At 44.9% G+C, this 16,419-nt stretch overlaps 1 protein-coding gene across 1 annotated transcript in view; it reads left to right on the forward strand.

The window, feature by feature from the left end:
- The window catches only part of EFCAB6 (EF-hand calcium binding domain 6), a 1,149,121-nt gene that overhangs the window by 1,119,579 nt on the left and 13,123 nt on the right, over nt 1-16,419 (forward strand). The window contains exon 30 of the mRNA XM_030215418.1: nt 14,306-14,455. Coding sequence (XP_030071278.1) covers nt 14,306-14,455 — 150 coding nt within the window. The remainder of the gene's footprint in view (nt 1-14,305; nt 14,456-16,419) is intronic.

Here is a 16,419-nt window from a genome sequence, read left to right on the forward strand (position 1 = left end):
CATTCATACAGTTCCAAGCACAAATAGGTATTTGCAGAGGAAATCTCCATCCTTCTAAAGGCCCAAGCGGTCGAACCCATTCCACCAGGCGAAGAAGGGCTGGGATTCTATTCCAGGTACTCCCTTGTGCAGAAAAAGACAGGGGGGATGTGTCTCATCCTAGACCTAAGGGCCCTGAACAAATTCCTTGTCCGAGAAAAGTTCTGGATGTTTTCCCTGGGCACCCTTCTTCCCATGATTCAGGAAAACGATTGGCTATGCTCTCTGGACTTAAAGGATGCTTACACACACATCTTGATACTCCCAGCTGAGAACACACTTTCAGTACCGTGTACTGCCCTTTGACCTGGCGTCTGCGCCCAGAGTGTTTACAAAGTGTCTAGCGGTAGTCACAGCGTCACTACGCAGATTGGGAGTGCATGTGTTTCCTTATCTCGACGATTGGCTGGTGAAGAGCACCTCGGAGGAAGGTTCTCTGGAGTCTATTCGAATGACTATTCGGGTGCTAGAGCTACTGGGCTTCGTGATCAATTACTCCAAGTCCCATCTCACTCCAGTACAAAAGTTGGAATTCATTGGAGCTCTGTTGAACACAAGGACAGCTCGAGCTATCTGCCCAAGGCAAGATCAGACAGCCTCCTGTCCCTGGTGTCCATAGTTCGAACATCTCAACAGATCACGGCTCAGCAGATGTTGAGACTTCTGGAGCACATGGCCGCCAAAGTTCATGTAACTCCCATGGCACGTCTACACATGAGATCAGCACAATGGACCCTAGCTTCCCAGTGGTATCAAGCTGCAGGGAATCTAGAGGATGTGATCCAACTGTCCACCGACTTTCAGAATTCCCTTCAGTTGTGGACGATTCGATTGAATTTGACCTTGGGACGTCCATTCCAAATTCCTCAGCCACAAAAAGTGCTGACAACAGATGCATCCCTCCTGAGGTGGGGAGCTCATGTAGATGGGCTTCACACTCAGGGACCCTGGTCCTTTCAGAAAAAAGGTCTTCAGATCAACCTCCTGGAATTGCCTTGGATTCGTGTGGGGGAGCTTCAGGGCTGGTTTGTTTGGTGGCTAAGGCTGCCTGTGGTTTAAAACGTTTCTTTCTCATAACTGTTTGCCTCTATATCTCAACAAAAACTAACATAAAAAAACAAAAACAAAAAAACGTTGTTCCTTCACTGCTGAGGGTCTTTCCTCTCTAGTCCTCTCTAAGCCTCTTTTATCTACTCTATACTTGCTAGGTTTAATTTGGGGGCTGGTTGTTTCTTTTAAAACTGTGTGCTGGGAAATTGCTTTACTTGTGCTGCAGTTGCTTTGAAGGTGCTGTGTTTCTCTACCGAGTGAAGTAATCCCATTAACTTGCAGTAACAGATAGAGTCTGACAGGCAGTGTAGGATCTAGTTTAGTCTTCCCACCCACCCTCCCCTAGCAAAACACTACATTTATAGCAAGTAGTGTAATTAGGATAAATAAGCTAGGAGTGCTCTTATAGAACTATATACATTCATTACCATTTTAGTAGTTATCACTACAAGGATCATACAATATATAAATTAAAATCACTTTATATCACACTGAAATTCTTAATACTGTAGCAACTCTTAAATTGAGAAACTTGAAAACACTAAGATGAAGTCAGCAGTCCAGCAGCGAGAGGGGTGCTACCCAGTCTTTTGCGTTGAGTGCAATATGTATGATTATCTCCCAGTTGGTGAGATGTCATATGTGTGTGCCCGATGCAAAGAGCTCCTAGACCTCATAGAGCGTGTTCGTTCTCTCGAGGCTAGAGTAGCAGATTTGGTAGAGATGAGGGAGATAGAGAAATACATAGAGGAGACCTACAGGGATGTTGTAGAGAGGTCCCACCTCAAGTCAGGTAGCCTCTGTGCTACCTTAGAGGAGGGAGGTCTCCCAGAAGGTGAAGTAGGAAGTACTCCTGTACCCAGGACCTACCCACCAGAAGATGTACTGTCCTCTCGCACCGAGGATAAATCTCCAATGGCTGACCGGGAGGAAAAGGTTAGAACAGCTGTCATACTTGGCGATTCAATCATTAGGAATGTAGATAGCTGGGTGGCTGGTGGACGGGAAGATCGCCTGGTGACTTGCCTGCCTGGTGCGAAGGTGGCGGACGTCACGCGGCACCTAGATAGGATTTTACATAGTGCTGGGGAGGAGCTGGCTGTTTTGGTACATGTGGGTACCAATGACGTAAGAAAATGTGGGAGAGAGGTTCTGGAAGCCAAATTTAGGCTTTTAGGAAGAAAGCTCAAATCCACATCCTCTAGGGTGGCATTTTCTGAAATACTACCCGTTCCATGCACAGGGCCCAAGAGGCAGGCAGAGCTCCAGAGTCCAAATGCGTGGATGAGACGATAGTGCAGGTAGGAGAGTTTTAGATTTGTTAGGAGCTGGGCAACATTCTGGGGAAGGGGGAGCCTATTCCGAAACCATGGGCTCCATCTTAACCAGGGTGGGACCAGGCTGCTGGCATCAGCATTCAAAAAGAGATAGAGCAGCTTTTAAACTGGATATGGGGGAAAGACCGATAGTCGCACAACAGCGCATGGTTCGAGATAAGGTATCTTGCAAGGATATCTCACAAACAGGAAAGGTAGGGTTTCTGGATAGTGAGGTTGCACAAGAGACCGTGGTAGGCCATGTGCCCTTAAATACAACTAAAAATCAGACAAAAGATGGGAAATCAATAGTGTCAAGCACTAAGCATCATGCAAATAGGAACAACAAACATACTCTGAAATGTCTATATGCAAATGCTAGGAGTCTAAGAAATAAGATGGGTGAGTTGGAATATATTGCACTAAATGAAAAATTAGATATAATAGGCATTACTGAGACCTGGTGGAAGGAGGATAACCAGTGGGACACTGTCATACTGGGGTACAAAGTATATCATAGTGATAGGGTGGACCGAACTGGTGGAGGGGTAGCATTGTATATTAATGAGAGCCTTGACTCAGATAGATTACAAATTCAGCAGGACACAAATCACACCTTTGAATCATTGTGGGTTGAAATTCCATGTAGAAAATGGAAAAGGACGGTGATAGGAGTGTACTATCGTCCGCCTCGCCAGGATGAGCAGGAGGACGCAGAGATGAGATAAGGAATCAGAGATGCAAACAAAATGGGCAATGCGATAATAATGGGTGACTTCAATTACCCAAATATAGACTGGGCAAATGTGACATTGGGACACGCTAGAGAGGTACAATTCCTTGATGAAATCAAGGACAGCTTTATGGAGGAGCAGCTGGTGCAGGAGCCGACGAGAGAAGGAAAAATTCTAGACTTGGTCCTTAGTGGAGCGCTTGATCTGGTGGGGAACGTTATGGTACTGGGGCCGCTTGATAACAGTGATCATAATATGATCAGTTTTGATATCAACCTTGAAGTAACTATACATAGGAAGTCAAATAACGTTGGCGTTTAACTTTAAAAAAGGAGGCTATGATAAAATGAGAAGAGCGGTTAAGAAAAAACTTAGAGGTGCAACTGAGAGGGTAAAAACTGTACAACAGGCGTGGATGCTATTCAAAAATACCATCCTGGAGGCCCAAGCCAAACATATTCCGTGAATTAGAAAAGAAAGACGGAAGTCCAAAAGACAGCCGGCGTGGTTAAAAAATGAGGTGAAGGAAGCCTTCAGAAAATGGAAGAAGGAACCGTCTGAGAATAACAAGAAGCAGCATAAGGAGTGTCAAAGCAAATGCAAGGCGCAGATAAAGAAGGCCAAGAGGGATTATGAAAAAAAGAAGATAGCAGTAGAGGCAAAAAAAACATAGTAAAAAATTTTTTCGGTATATTAAAAGCAGGAAGCCGGCAAAAGAATCGGTTGGGCCGCTGGATGACCGAGGGGTAAAAGGGGCGATCAAGGAAGACAAAGACGTAGCGGAGAGATTAAATGAATTCTTTGCTTCGGTCTTCACCGAGGAAGATTTGGGTTGGATACCGGTGTCGGAAATGGTATTTCAAGCGGACGAGTCGGAGAAACTTACTGAATTCACGGTAAACCTGGAGGACGTAATGGGGCAGTTCGGCAAACTGAAGAGTAGCAAATCACCTGGACCGGATGGTATTCATCCTAGAGTACTGATAGAACTGAAAAATGAACTTGCAGAGCTACTGTTAGTGATATGCAATTTATCCTTAAAATCAAGCATGGTACCTGAAGATTGGAGGGTGGCCAATGTAACACCGATTTTTAAAAAATGTTTATTTTATTTGTACTGCACGCTTTCCCACTCATGGCAGGCTCAATGCAGCTTACATGGGGCAATGGAGGGTTAAGTGACTTGCCCAGTTCCTGTGCCTGAAGTGGGAATTGAACTCAGTTCCCCAGGACCAAAGTCCACCACCCTAACCACTAGGCCACTCCTCCGCTGGAGAGATCCAGGAAATTATAGACCGGTGAGTCTGACATCGGTGCCGAGGGAAAATGGTAGAGGCTATTATTAAAAACAAAATTACAGAGCACATCCAAGGACATGGATTACTGAGACCAAGTCAGCAAGGCTTTAGTGTGGGGAAATCTTGCCTGACCAATTTACTTCAATTCTTTGAAGGAGTAAACAAACATGTGGACAAAGGGGAGCCAGTTGATATTGTGTATCTGGATTTTCAAAAGGCGTTTGACAAGGTGCCTCATGAAAAGCTACAGAGGAAATTGGAGGGTCATGGGATAGGAGGTAATGTCCTATTGTGGATTAAAAACTGGTTGAAGGATAGGAAACAGAGAGTGGGGTTAAATGGGCAGTATTCACAATGGAGAAGGGTAGTTAGTGGGGTTCCTCAGGGGTCAGTGCTAGGACCGCTGCTCTTTAATATATTTATAAATGATTTAGGGATGGGAGGCTAAATGGCAGATGACGTTTAATGTGAGCAAGTGTAAGGTGATGCATGTGGGGAAAAAAGAACCCGAATTATAGCTACGTCATGCAAAGTTCCACGTTAGGAGTTACGGACCAAGAAAGGGATCTGGATGTCATCGTTGATAATACACTGAAACCTTCTGCTCAGTGTGCTGCTGTGGCTAGGAAAGCGAATAGAATGTAGGGTATTATTAGGAAAGGTATGGAGAACAGGTGTGAGGATGTTATAATGCAGTTGTATCGCTCCATGGTGCGACCGCACCTTGAGTATTGTGTTCAATTCTGGTTGCCGCATCTCAAGAAAGATACAGTAGAATTGGAAAAGGTGCAGCGAAGGGCGACGAAAATGATAACGGGGATGGGACGACTTCACTATGAAGAAAGACTAAGGAGGCTAGGGCTTTTCAGCTTGGAGAAGAGACGGCTGAGGGGGAGACATGTTAGAGGTATATAAAATAATGAGTGGAGTGGAACAGGTGGATGTGAAGCGTCTGTTCACGCTTTCCAAAAATAGTAGGACTAGGGGGCATGCGATGAAACTACAGTGCAGTAAATTTAAAACAAATAGGAGAAACCTTTTCTTCACCCAACGCGTAATTATGAGAAGTACCCAACTGCACTTTTTGACCCTCTCTGTCTGCAATAACGTTCTCGGAATAAACCCTGACCACCCTGCTTGATTAGAAAGACTTGAAGGCATCCATAGCTCTCTGGATGACCCTCGTCTCCAGGCAAGTGGTCCACCAAGTCACATCTCTCCTATTCCATTTTCCCTGAGCCATCTTGCCCTGGCAATAAGTTCCCCAAACTCTCAAGCTATCATCAGAATCACCCAAGTGATGATTAAAAATCCACACCCTTCTCAAATTCAAAGATGAGGTGGAGGAAGTGACGTCACCGAGCAATATGGACGTCTGAGCGAAGAGCTCCCGCTTACCCCTCACTAAATCAGCGATTAATTAACGCTAAACCTGAAAGAAATCGCAAAAAACGCACCTCGAAGGCTGCTGAATACAGAGCGATATTCACGATCGATGTACCAGAACCCAGCATCGACGAATCTAGCGCAATTTGCTTATACGCCACGAGTGGAAGCAGGGGCAAACGAAATGGCGGAGCCAGTGGTAAAATCAGCGTTGGAAGGCATGAAGGAGCAACAAATACAAGGCAAAGAGCCAGGGGAGGAATTCCCACCAGGGTCGGCGCTACCAGCAGAACTGAAGACCTGGCTCCAAGACATTAGCGCCAACTTGCAGACACTACGAGACGAAGTGGCGAAGATGGGATCCGACCTCAGGGCTGACATTCGGGACCTGGGTTCCAGAATTGATGAAATCGAAACGCAGATGGAGAATCGGGGAGGCCCTGGGCCAGATGAATCAGCAAGTGCACGAACTGAGAACTGCCCAGCAACTACAACAAGATAACTTAGAAGATCTTGAAAACAGGAGTCGCCGGAGTAATCTGAGGTTTCGGGGCCTGCCGGAATCGCCGACCTACCAAGACTGCGAAGCAGCGGTCCAAAAGATAGTGGCAGAGCTGTTAGGTAAAGGCGGCATGCAGATTACAGAGGAAGCCATCCAGATTGAGCGAGCGCATAGGGCGATGGGCCCAGTTAGAAATAATGTGCCGAAGGACATTATTGCCTGCTTCAATAGCTATAAGTTAAAAGAACAAGTTCTCAAAGCATCGCGCCAGGTGCAAGACTTCACATGGGACTCATATAAGATAGAAGTGTACCAAGACCTGGCAGCTGCAACGCTGAAGAGGAGGAATGAGCTGTGCCCGTTCACAAGAATGTTGCGAGAGATGAACATCAAATACAGATGGCGGCATCCATTTGCATTAGCTTTTTATAAGGACGGTAAACAGCACCAGGTGCGCTCCATAACAGAGGCGAAGGAGATATGCCCGGAGGCCGAGGCAGAGAAAGATCAAACGGACACAGCCAGCATCCAGAGAAGAAATATGCATGATGCCCCACCGAAATGGAAACGGGTGGGGAAAGGAGCGAAGCGCCTGCAGCGGCAACAGTCAACGGTGAAGGTCACCTGAAAGTGCCCCGGTAGAGGAGGGTACTCATTCTTAGAAGACGAGGGCCATGCACACAGATGAAGAAGCAGAGCCCGTGAGGACATTCAAGATAGTTTGTCAGGTTTGGTTCAATATGTTGGTAAATGGGATATGGGGAAGCGGTAAATGTTCTATACTTCACTTTCTCTCATCAAGGGGCCCAGGGGTTGTCCATGGGCCGCCATAAAGGAGCAGGACAATAAGGGGGGAGGGGGGTCTATAGGGGAGGAGAGACACACATAAGGCAAATTGGCTTGGGGGTCGGACACTTTAGAGATCACCACAGAGAGTGGGGAGGGCGGCAAGGCCAGGGGAAGGAAAGAAAGATAATTAAACTCGATGGCTGATGTAAAATGGTTGTCGCTGAATGTAAAGGGACTAAATACCCCACAGAAGCGACAACTCTTATTCAGAGAGCTTAACCGCCTCCAGGTAGAAGTAGCGTAGATACAGGAGACCCATCTTAAGGCCAAGTATGAGCGGCTATGCTCCAATAAAAACTACCCAGATATTTACTATGCCTCGTCAGCGGGAGGCACAAAGAGCAGGGGAGTATTGATAGCGATACGAAACTCCAAACCTTGGGAGATAAAAAATGTAGTCCGAGATAAAGAGGGCCACTACTTGCTTATAGTGATGGCCCTGGCAGGGCAGTCTTTTACGGTGATGAACATATTTGGGCCCAATGTCAATCAGGGGGATTTCTACCAGAAAATAAACAACATGCTTACAACACAGGTGGAGGGCTCCCTACTACTGGGAGGAGATTTTAATATTACACTGCAGCCTAAGGTTGATAACTCTTCCCTGGGAAGGCAACAAGCTAAACTAAATAGGCGCCAATTAAAACAGCTGATTGAGCGCTGGCAACTGACAGATCTTTGGCGCAAGGCTCACCCAACACAAAGGCAGTATACACACTACTCAGCGGTCCATAAGACCTCATCTCGTATTGATTTATGGCTGGGAGATGGATCACTTCTGGGACAGGTGGCATCAGTTGAGATTCTATCATGCACCTGGTCTGACCACTCCTCAGTGCTTCTACATATGAAAGATAGGAGATCCACCAGGACAAGGCGGCCTTGGCGACTAGATGACGCACTCCTGTCAGACCCGGAAAATATCCCTATTATAGAAAACCACATTAGGGAATACATACATTTCAATGACAATGGGGAGGTTTCACCGGTGGTAGTCCGGGAGGGCTTTAAGGCGGTCTTGAGGGGTCACCTCATAGCTCTAAGCGCTAACTGTTGGACAAAACGATCAGCTAAGGAAAATGTATTGAGGACAGAATTACAACACCTAGAACATCAAGGCCAGGGAGGGGACACCCATACGCCCATAGAAAGGGAGGCTAAGCAAAAAAGGCTAAGGGGCCAGCTACAGGAGTTAGAATTGGCGGATATTGCAGAACAGATGCAAAGGGTACGCCAATCCCATTTTGAATTTGGAAATAAGGCAAGCCGCTTATTGGCCTATAAGTTGAAGCAACAAACCACACGCAATGGGGTTGGCAGTCTGAGAGATGAGAGGGGACAGGTGAGGTCCGATGAGCAGTATATAAGATCAGCCTTTAAAAATTTCTATGAGGCGCTGTATTCACAGGAAACATCCCAGGCAGACCTGCCTGGCGCACAGTTTATAGAGGAGGTGGACCTCCCCCAGCTTCCAATGGAGGCGCGGGAGGCGCTCTCGGAGCCTATAACCCAGGAGAACAATCTATAAAAGAACTGAACCCAAGCAAAGCACCAGGGCCCGACGGGTATAATAACAAGTTCTACAAACTATTTGGGAAACTGGTGGGACCCCTATTATTGAAAGTATTTAACTCAATGGATAAAGGCGAGGGATATCCGCCAACGTGGAATTTAGCTACAATAGTGGTACTGCCCAAACCAGGGAAAGATCCCATGCAATGCAGCTCATACAGGCCCATCTCCCTATTGGGTGTAGATTACAAAATATTTACGAAGATTTTGGCATCCCGGCTACAAAAGTGTCTGCCTACACTAATCCACGAAGATCAGGCAGGGTTTATTCAGAATAGACAGACATTTGACAATATTCGCAGGGCCCTCTTCATGGTCTAGAATGCACAGCTAAGCGGAACCCCACTCTGTATTCTGTCATTAGATGCGGAAAAAGCTTTTGACAGAGTGAGTTGGTCTTTTCTGTTTGAGGTCTTGGAGCGCATGGGAATTGCAAGAAGGTTCAGTAACTGGCTCAGGCTGATTTATAAGGAACCTCAAGCCTCAGTAAGGGTCAATGGGCAGCTTTCTCAATCATTTAGGCTCTATAGAGGGACACGGCAGGGGTGCGCTTTATCCCCATTGCTGTTTGCTCTCGTAATGGAGCCTCTGGCAATAAGAGTGCGGCAGCAGCCGGAAATTAGAGGATTCAAATGGAAGGGGCTTGAAACAAAAATTCTCTTATTTGCAGACAATGTTTTGCTCATTCTGAAGGATCCCCTAGTAGCACTATCGAAGTTGGGGGAGATAATTCAGAGGTATGGAGTAGAATCAGGATTTAAAATCAACTTTGATAAATCAGAGGCCCTAGACGTCAATATCCCGTCAGATCAGCTGCAACAACTGAAGACACAGTTTCCATACAGATGGGCAAACCAACATATTAGGTATTTAGGGATAAATATTACCCGAAGCCTTGATGAACTCTTCAACGCTAACTTCCCAAATAAAACGCAGGAGTTGTTCAGTGAATTAGAGAGATGGGAGGGGCTCAACTTGTCCTGGATGGGGCGGATAAACGCGATTAAGATGACATTCCTACCTAAACTCTTATACCTCTTTATGGCCTTGCCAATAATTTTGCCAAAAGGGTACTTGCGGGGTATGCAAAGAAAGGTGTTTGCTTTTATTTGGAGGAAGAGACCCCCTCGGGTACGGAGAGCAGTAATGTTTCAGCCAAGGGAGAGAGGTGGGATGGGGGTCCCGAATTTGCACATATATCACCAAGCCGCACACTTGCGGATCATATCAATATGGTTGCAGAAGTAAAGTAAATTAGGAGGGGCGCTAGAACAAGGCTGGTGGGGTCCGGTCCCATTGAGAGCAGTACCATGGGTATCTAAACAACAATTAGGAGACTTTGTGAGGAGAAGTCCCCCCCTCATGAGGTGGCCACTGGAGACATGGAGTAAAATTAGAGAGACATTCTTCCCTGATCGTAAATATTACATACACATGTATCTCAGATTTGCACCTGATTTTGGCCCGGGATTAATAGACGAGGCATACATCAAGTGGGAAGAGATGGGCTTGTGCGAATTGGGCCAAATGCATGAACAGGAGAGCATGATCCCATATAAAGAATTGTGCCAGGTCCACGGTCTCTCCCCCTTACAGGCTTTTCAGTATCTCCAGGTGAAAGATTTTATCAAGCGAAAAGCAGAGGAAGAGCTAAGTCTTACTGAAACACGGCTGGAACAAAGCATGATGGGGGGGGGGAGGCCGGGGGGGTATCTCCAGGTTGTTAGAGATGGGAGTAACTAGCGAGGTAATTAAATTTGCTGATGACACAAAGTTATTCAAAGTCGTTAAATCGCGACAGGATTGTGAAAAATTACAAGAGGACCTTACGAGACTGGGAGACTGGGCGGCTAAATGGCAGATGACGTTTAATGTGAGCAAGTGCAAGGTGATGCATGTGGGAAAAAAGAACCCGAATTATAGCTACGTCATGCAAGGTTCCACGTTAGGAGTTACGGACCAAGAAAGGGATCTGGGTGTCGTCGTCGATAACACACTGAAACCTTCTGCTCAGTGTGCTGCTGTGGCTAAGAAAGCGAATAGAATGTTGGGTATTATTAGGAAAGGTATGGAAAACAGGTGTGAGGATGTTATAATGCCGTTGTATCGCTCCATGGTGCGACCGCACCTTGAGTATTGTGTTCAATTCTGGTCGCCGCATCTCAAGAAAGATATAGTAGAATTGGAAAAGGTGCAGCGAAGGGCGACTAAAATGATAGCGGGGATGGGACGACTTCCCTATGAAGAAAGACTAAGGAGGCTAGGGCTATACAGCTTGGAGAAGAGACGGCTGAGGGGAGACATGATAGAGGTATATAAAATAATGAGTGGAGTGGAACAGGTGGATGTGAAGCGTCTGTTCACGCTTTCCAAAAATACTAGGACTAGGGGGCATGCGATGAAATTACAGTGTAGTAAATTTAAAACAAATCGGAGAAAATTTTTCTTCACCCAACGTGTAATTAAACTCTGGAATTCGTTGCCGGAGAAAGTGGTGAAGGTGGTTAGCTTAGCAGAGTTTAAAAAGGGGTTGGACGGTTTCCTAAAGGACAAGTCCATAAACCGCTACTAAACGGACTTGGAAAAATCCAAAATTCCAGGAATAACATGTATAGAATGTTTGTACGTTTGGGAAGCTTGCCAGGTGCCCTTGGCCTGGTTTGACTGCTGTTGTGGACAGGATGCTGGGCTCGATGGACCCTTGGTTTTTTTCCCAGTGTGGCATTACTTATGTACTTATGTACTTATGTAGGTTGTATAAGGCATTACTGCTCCAAGACACCCCAGTGACATATTACACAGCTAAATGGGAGGCAAGAATGGGGGTGACATATGATCATGAGCAATGGAGTAGGGCATTCCATTCACTGTTACAAGTTTCTACATCAAGTGCTGTCATGGAGAATGGGCATAACATTTTGTACAGCTGGTACTACACACCTTGTCGTTTGGTACAAATGTATAGGCCAGGGACTGGGCTCTGCTGGAGAGAATGTGGACAACAAGGAGACATGGCCCATATTTGGTGGGAGTGTGAAAAAGTGAATCGGTATTGGACGGAAATTGTGACTTACCTGAATCAAACGATGGAGGTGTCTTACCTAGTAAGTCTGGACAGCTGTATATTACACTTTAAGCCGCAGGGAATCAAATCAGGTACTCACAGGTTTGCTACTCAGCTGTTTGTAGCAAGCAAATTGATGATTGCGTCAGCATGGAAAGCACCATCGCTCCCAGACCTACAAAGAGTCCTACAAAGACTTGACATTATACGGCTGTTGTCAAAATTGACTGCCATTCGTAGGGGCACCCTGGCCCAGTACCATAAAGTGTGGGATAGATAATGAGACAAAGAGAGGGTTGACATAGTGTCTGTATCTTCCAAGCTATGAATACAAGTTTAGCGAGTGGGAGGGGGAGGATTACAAGGGGGGGAGGTATACAAGGGGGAACTGGAATGCAGGGGATGGTTGTGATGTATACCATGTGCTTTCTTATTAAGGTTAAGATGTAGTAGCAATCTTGTTTAACAGTACTTGGAGATATCACTGCTCCCTCAGTTTGTATAGTTATTTATAAAAAAAATTCAAAATAAAAAGTTAAAAAAAAAATTCAAAGATGAGAACCAGGAACCTCACCTGGTTCCACATTTTGTGGTCCCACACCTGAGGAGCCCTCTGGGACCACAAAATGTAGATCTGATGCTGGGATTTCTGAACCCACTTGCTTGGAAGAAAAATCCTTCATCTTTGCATATAAAAGTGAGTGAGATTACTTTTCTGGAAGCTCACCACCAAGCCAAGAGACTATAACACCTATACTATCCAGGAAGTGACCTGCTTGTTCTCCTCTTCTGACTTGGCATATATGAGTCAGTCATCAAGATAAGGGTGAACCAAGACACTCTACTAATGGTGGTGGTCTGCCATTACCACCTTTACTTTATGAAATGATTTTGGGGCCATGGCCATTCCAAAAGGTAGAGCTTGAAACTGATAGTAGCAGCCCAGAATTGCAAAACAGATAAGCCTGTCAAATTGTAATGTACATATATGCTGTTTTGAGATCTTGCCACTATGACAGACTATAGAGTCTCCATCCAATACCATGGCACTCTTAAAATCCAATTGATGCTCTGAAAATTGAGTATGGGGTGAAAGGAACCTTCTTTCTTTGACACAGTTAAATAGAATATCTGCCCATTCTCCACTGGTCTCTGGGAACTGGCACTGCTGCCCCCAGTTCCAACAATTGGGAAAGGGTAATGCAGACTGCCAGTACTTTTGTGGCTACCTGACAAGGCAACACTAAAAATACATTTTTGAGCAGGTGGGAAAAGACAAATTTGTATCCAGTATTTATCACATCCAAAATTCACCAATAGGACATAATTTGGGTCTACTCCTCATACAACTTGGCCAGGAAGCCATCCAATTTTTCTATCAAGAGGTAGGCCCACTGTACATCATTGCCTAGACCTGGAGCTGCCTGTGCCCTTTGGACCTTGATCCACTCCCCTCCTGTCTGTATAAAACGAAGATGCACTAGCCTAGAACTCAGAGCATTGAAAAGATCTGGATCTACCAGGGCAGTAACGCCCAGCATCTCAAAACTTCATTCTGTGAGAAGCTGAACATGAAAAAGTCCTGTGGCAAGCATTGTTGCCTACCCTCCTACAGGTCTTTCATCAGCTTGTCCAGATCCTCACCAAAGGGAAGCCTACTGAGCCAAGTCTTAAAAGCAGTATCCACAAACCAGAGCTAGAGTAAATATTGTGCAAAGTCTGAGACCGCCCTGGTTCTGGTGTCTGCCACATAAGAGAGTCTCTCCTCTAAATGAACAGACTACTGAGGATTACCCAAATCCTCTTCCAAGAGTTTCAAGTGGGAATGCTGCACCCAATGCAGGAACACTCTAAAGCAAGGGTTCTCAACCCAGTCCTCCACCTAGGCAGTCAGGTTTTCATCATACCCATAATGAATATACATGAGAGATTTGCATGCCCTACCTCCGTTGTGTACAAATTTATCTCAGCTGTGGCTCTGAAAATGGATCCTGAAGTCCATCTCTACTGTCCTTGCTCAACTAGCCAACCAGTTCTCCAACTGGTCCATAAGCTGAACAGGTCAGATGGATGGTATACCCATCATCCTTCTGCTGGAGACAGAGAAAAACTGATGAGGTGTTGTTCTATGTCTCATCTGTTGGTTGGCAAGCATAAACCATAGATTCTGGATTGGTCTGTTAGGAATGACAAAGAGTTCTCCTTTTATTACTTTTAGGAGTGAGCAACATGGAATGGAGGTCCACTTTGGCATCAGTCAGGTATTTCTAAATGATTCAGGTATACCACTGTCAGAGACAGACTGTTAGGCTTATTGGATGTTTTGTCTGACTCAGCATGCCATATCTTATATTCTTGAATTAACAGGATCACAATCTAGAAATCATATTATATAACTGATTCTGTTTTGTGCTGCAAATATATAATGTACTACCTTTATGGTCAATTTTTACCAAATGCTATTGTTTCCTTTTTCTCAAACAAAATCTGGTTAGATGAGTACTGGAATTGGGAGCGCCATATTTTTTGATGCCATGGTAAGAATTCATCCCCAAATCCTGCATTACTGGAGATCACTAAGGAGATCTTTTCAGTTCCTTGATGAAAATGGTGCTGGATATATAAAAGTTCAAGATTTCAGACAGGTAATGATGTGTATCAACTACTTTTCTTTAGAGTGATGTAAACTATAGTCCTAAAACCAATGTAAATAACTTTGCTAAATTAAACCCCTGGGATAATCGTTTAAAGAGAAAAGGCTGAATCCCTATGCTGTAACTCGGGCAGATGGTTTCTTTTCTATTTATTCAAGTTCAGTTTTAATGGTTTATCTTATCATTTTTAGCATTATGTTTATTATTGTATAATGAGTGTGTTGCTTTATTTAGATTATTATAGTCTGGTGTTAACTCATAAGGCTGGATTATAAATAAAGATATTGATATTCATCGAGCAGCACTCAATGTTTTGCTGGCCACCTCCAGCATTATGCCCGGAAATTCAGTGCCGGGCCATGTCCTAGCTCCGACATTGAATTTCCAGGTTTCCAGAGCCAGTTAAGTGCAATTATTATTATTATTATTAGCATTTGTATATTATTCAGCACTTAACCAGCTATGGGGTACCACATAAAGATAGGACTGACTTTTATGTGGTTCTATTTATGCGGTGTTCTTGGCTGGTTAAGCCTTGAATATGGGCATTTAACTAAGCAAATGCTGACTCCACCCCCGGAATGCCCCCAAAATACCCAGTTTTGCTTTAGGTGCTAACCGGTTAAGTGCCACTGAAAATGACCTGTTAGCCCTGAATAGGCAATTTAACTAACCAGGAGCCATTTCAGGCAGGTTAAATAACTTTGAATATTGACCCCAAAGTTGATATTAATGTTCTGTAAAAAAAAAAAAAAAAAAAGAGAGAGAGAGAAGGCATAATTACATTCCATTCATTTCAAAAATGGATTTAAAAATGATCTGCAGTCAATGTGGTCTTGGTTGCAATATTAGGGTGCTCATTTTACAAGCACATAGACTTACAAAGTTACATATGTAACCTGTATACTTTTTTAAGTTTATGTTCTTTGAAAATAAGCCTAACTGAGCTCTAGTAAACTTTCAAAGAGGTCGGTGTTAGGTTGATTGTGAGCCCTTGGGCCTAGGCCGAGTCCTGGGACAGACCTAGGCTGAGGCCTAGGGCAGACCAAAATCATGCTATACAGAGACAACGGGCTATGAAGCCCAGCACACCCAGGGGGACCAACGAGCACCACCAGAAAGGAAAATAGACCGCTCGTGTGGGCCACAAGTCCAAACATATGGGCTGCAAGGCTGAACTGGAACCCACACACGCAAAAGGGAAGGGAAAAAGATCAGAGAGAAGTCCCGGAAGGGACTGGCACACAGGCCGCGCATACTGCACCACACAGTCACCAACGAAAGGTCACCAAACCAAACACACAGATACAACAACCAGAATAAGGGAACCTACACAGAAAGGCAAACCAAGCTGTTTCACACAGCTTAAACTAAGGGGTGGCCTACACAGGTTCTAAACAAGAGTACATAAGTATTGCCATACTGGGAAAGACCAAAGGTCCATCAAGCCCAGCATCCTGTTTCCAACAGTGGCCAATCTAGATCACAAATACCTGGCAAGATCCCAAGAAAGTACAAAACATTTTATACTGCTTATCCAAGAAATAGTGGATTTTCCCCAAGTCCATTTAATAACAGTCTATGGACTTTTCCTTTAGGAAGCCATCCAAACCTTTTTTAAACTCCGCTAAGCTAACCATCTTTACCACATTCTCTGGCAACGAATTCCAGATTTTTAATTACACGTTGAGTGAAGAGAAATTTTCTCCGATTCGTTTTAAATTTACTACATTGTAGCTTCATCGCATGCCCCCTAGTCCTAGTATTTTTGGAAAGCGTGAACAGACGCTTCACATCTACCCGTTCGACTCCACTCATTATTTTATAGACCTCTATCATATCTCCCCTCAGCCGCCTTTTCTCCAAGCTGAAGAGCCCTAGCCGCTTTAGCCTTTCCTGTTAGGGAAGTTGTCCCATCCCCTTTATCATTTTTGTCGCCCTTCTCTGCACCTTTT

The sequence above is a fragment of the Microcaecilia unicolor genome, chromosome 9 (assembly GCF_901765095.1).
Source record: "Microcaecilia unicolor chromosome 9, aMicUni1.1, whole genome shotgun sequence".
NCBI classification, from domain to species: domain Eukaryota; kingdom Metazoa; phylum Chordata; class Amphibia; order Gymnophiona; family Siphonopidae; genus Microcaecilia; species Microcaecilia unicolor.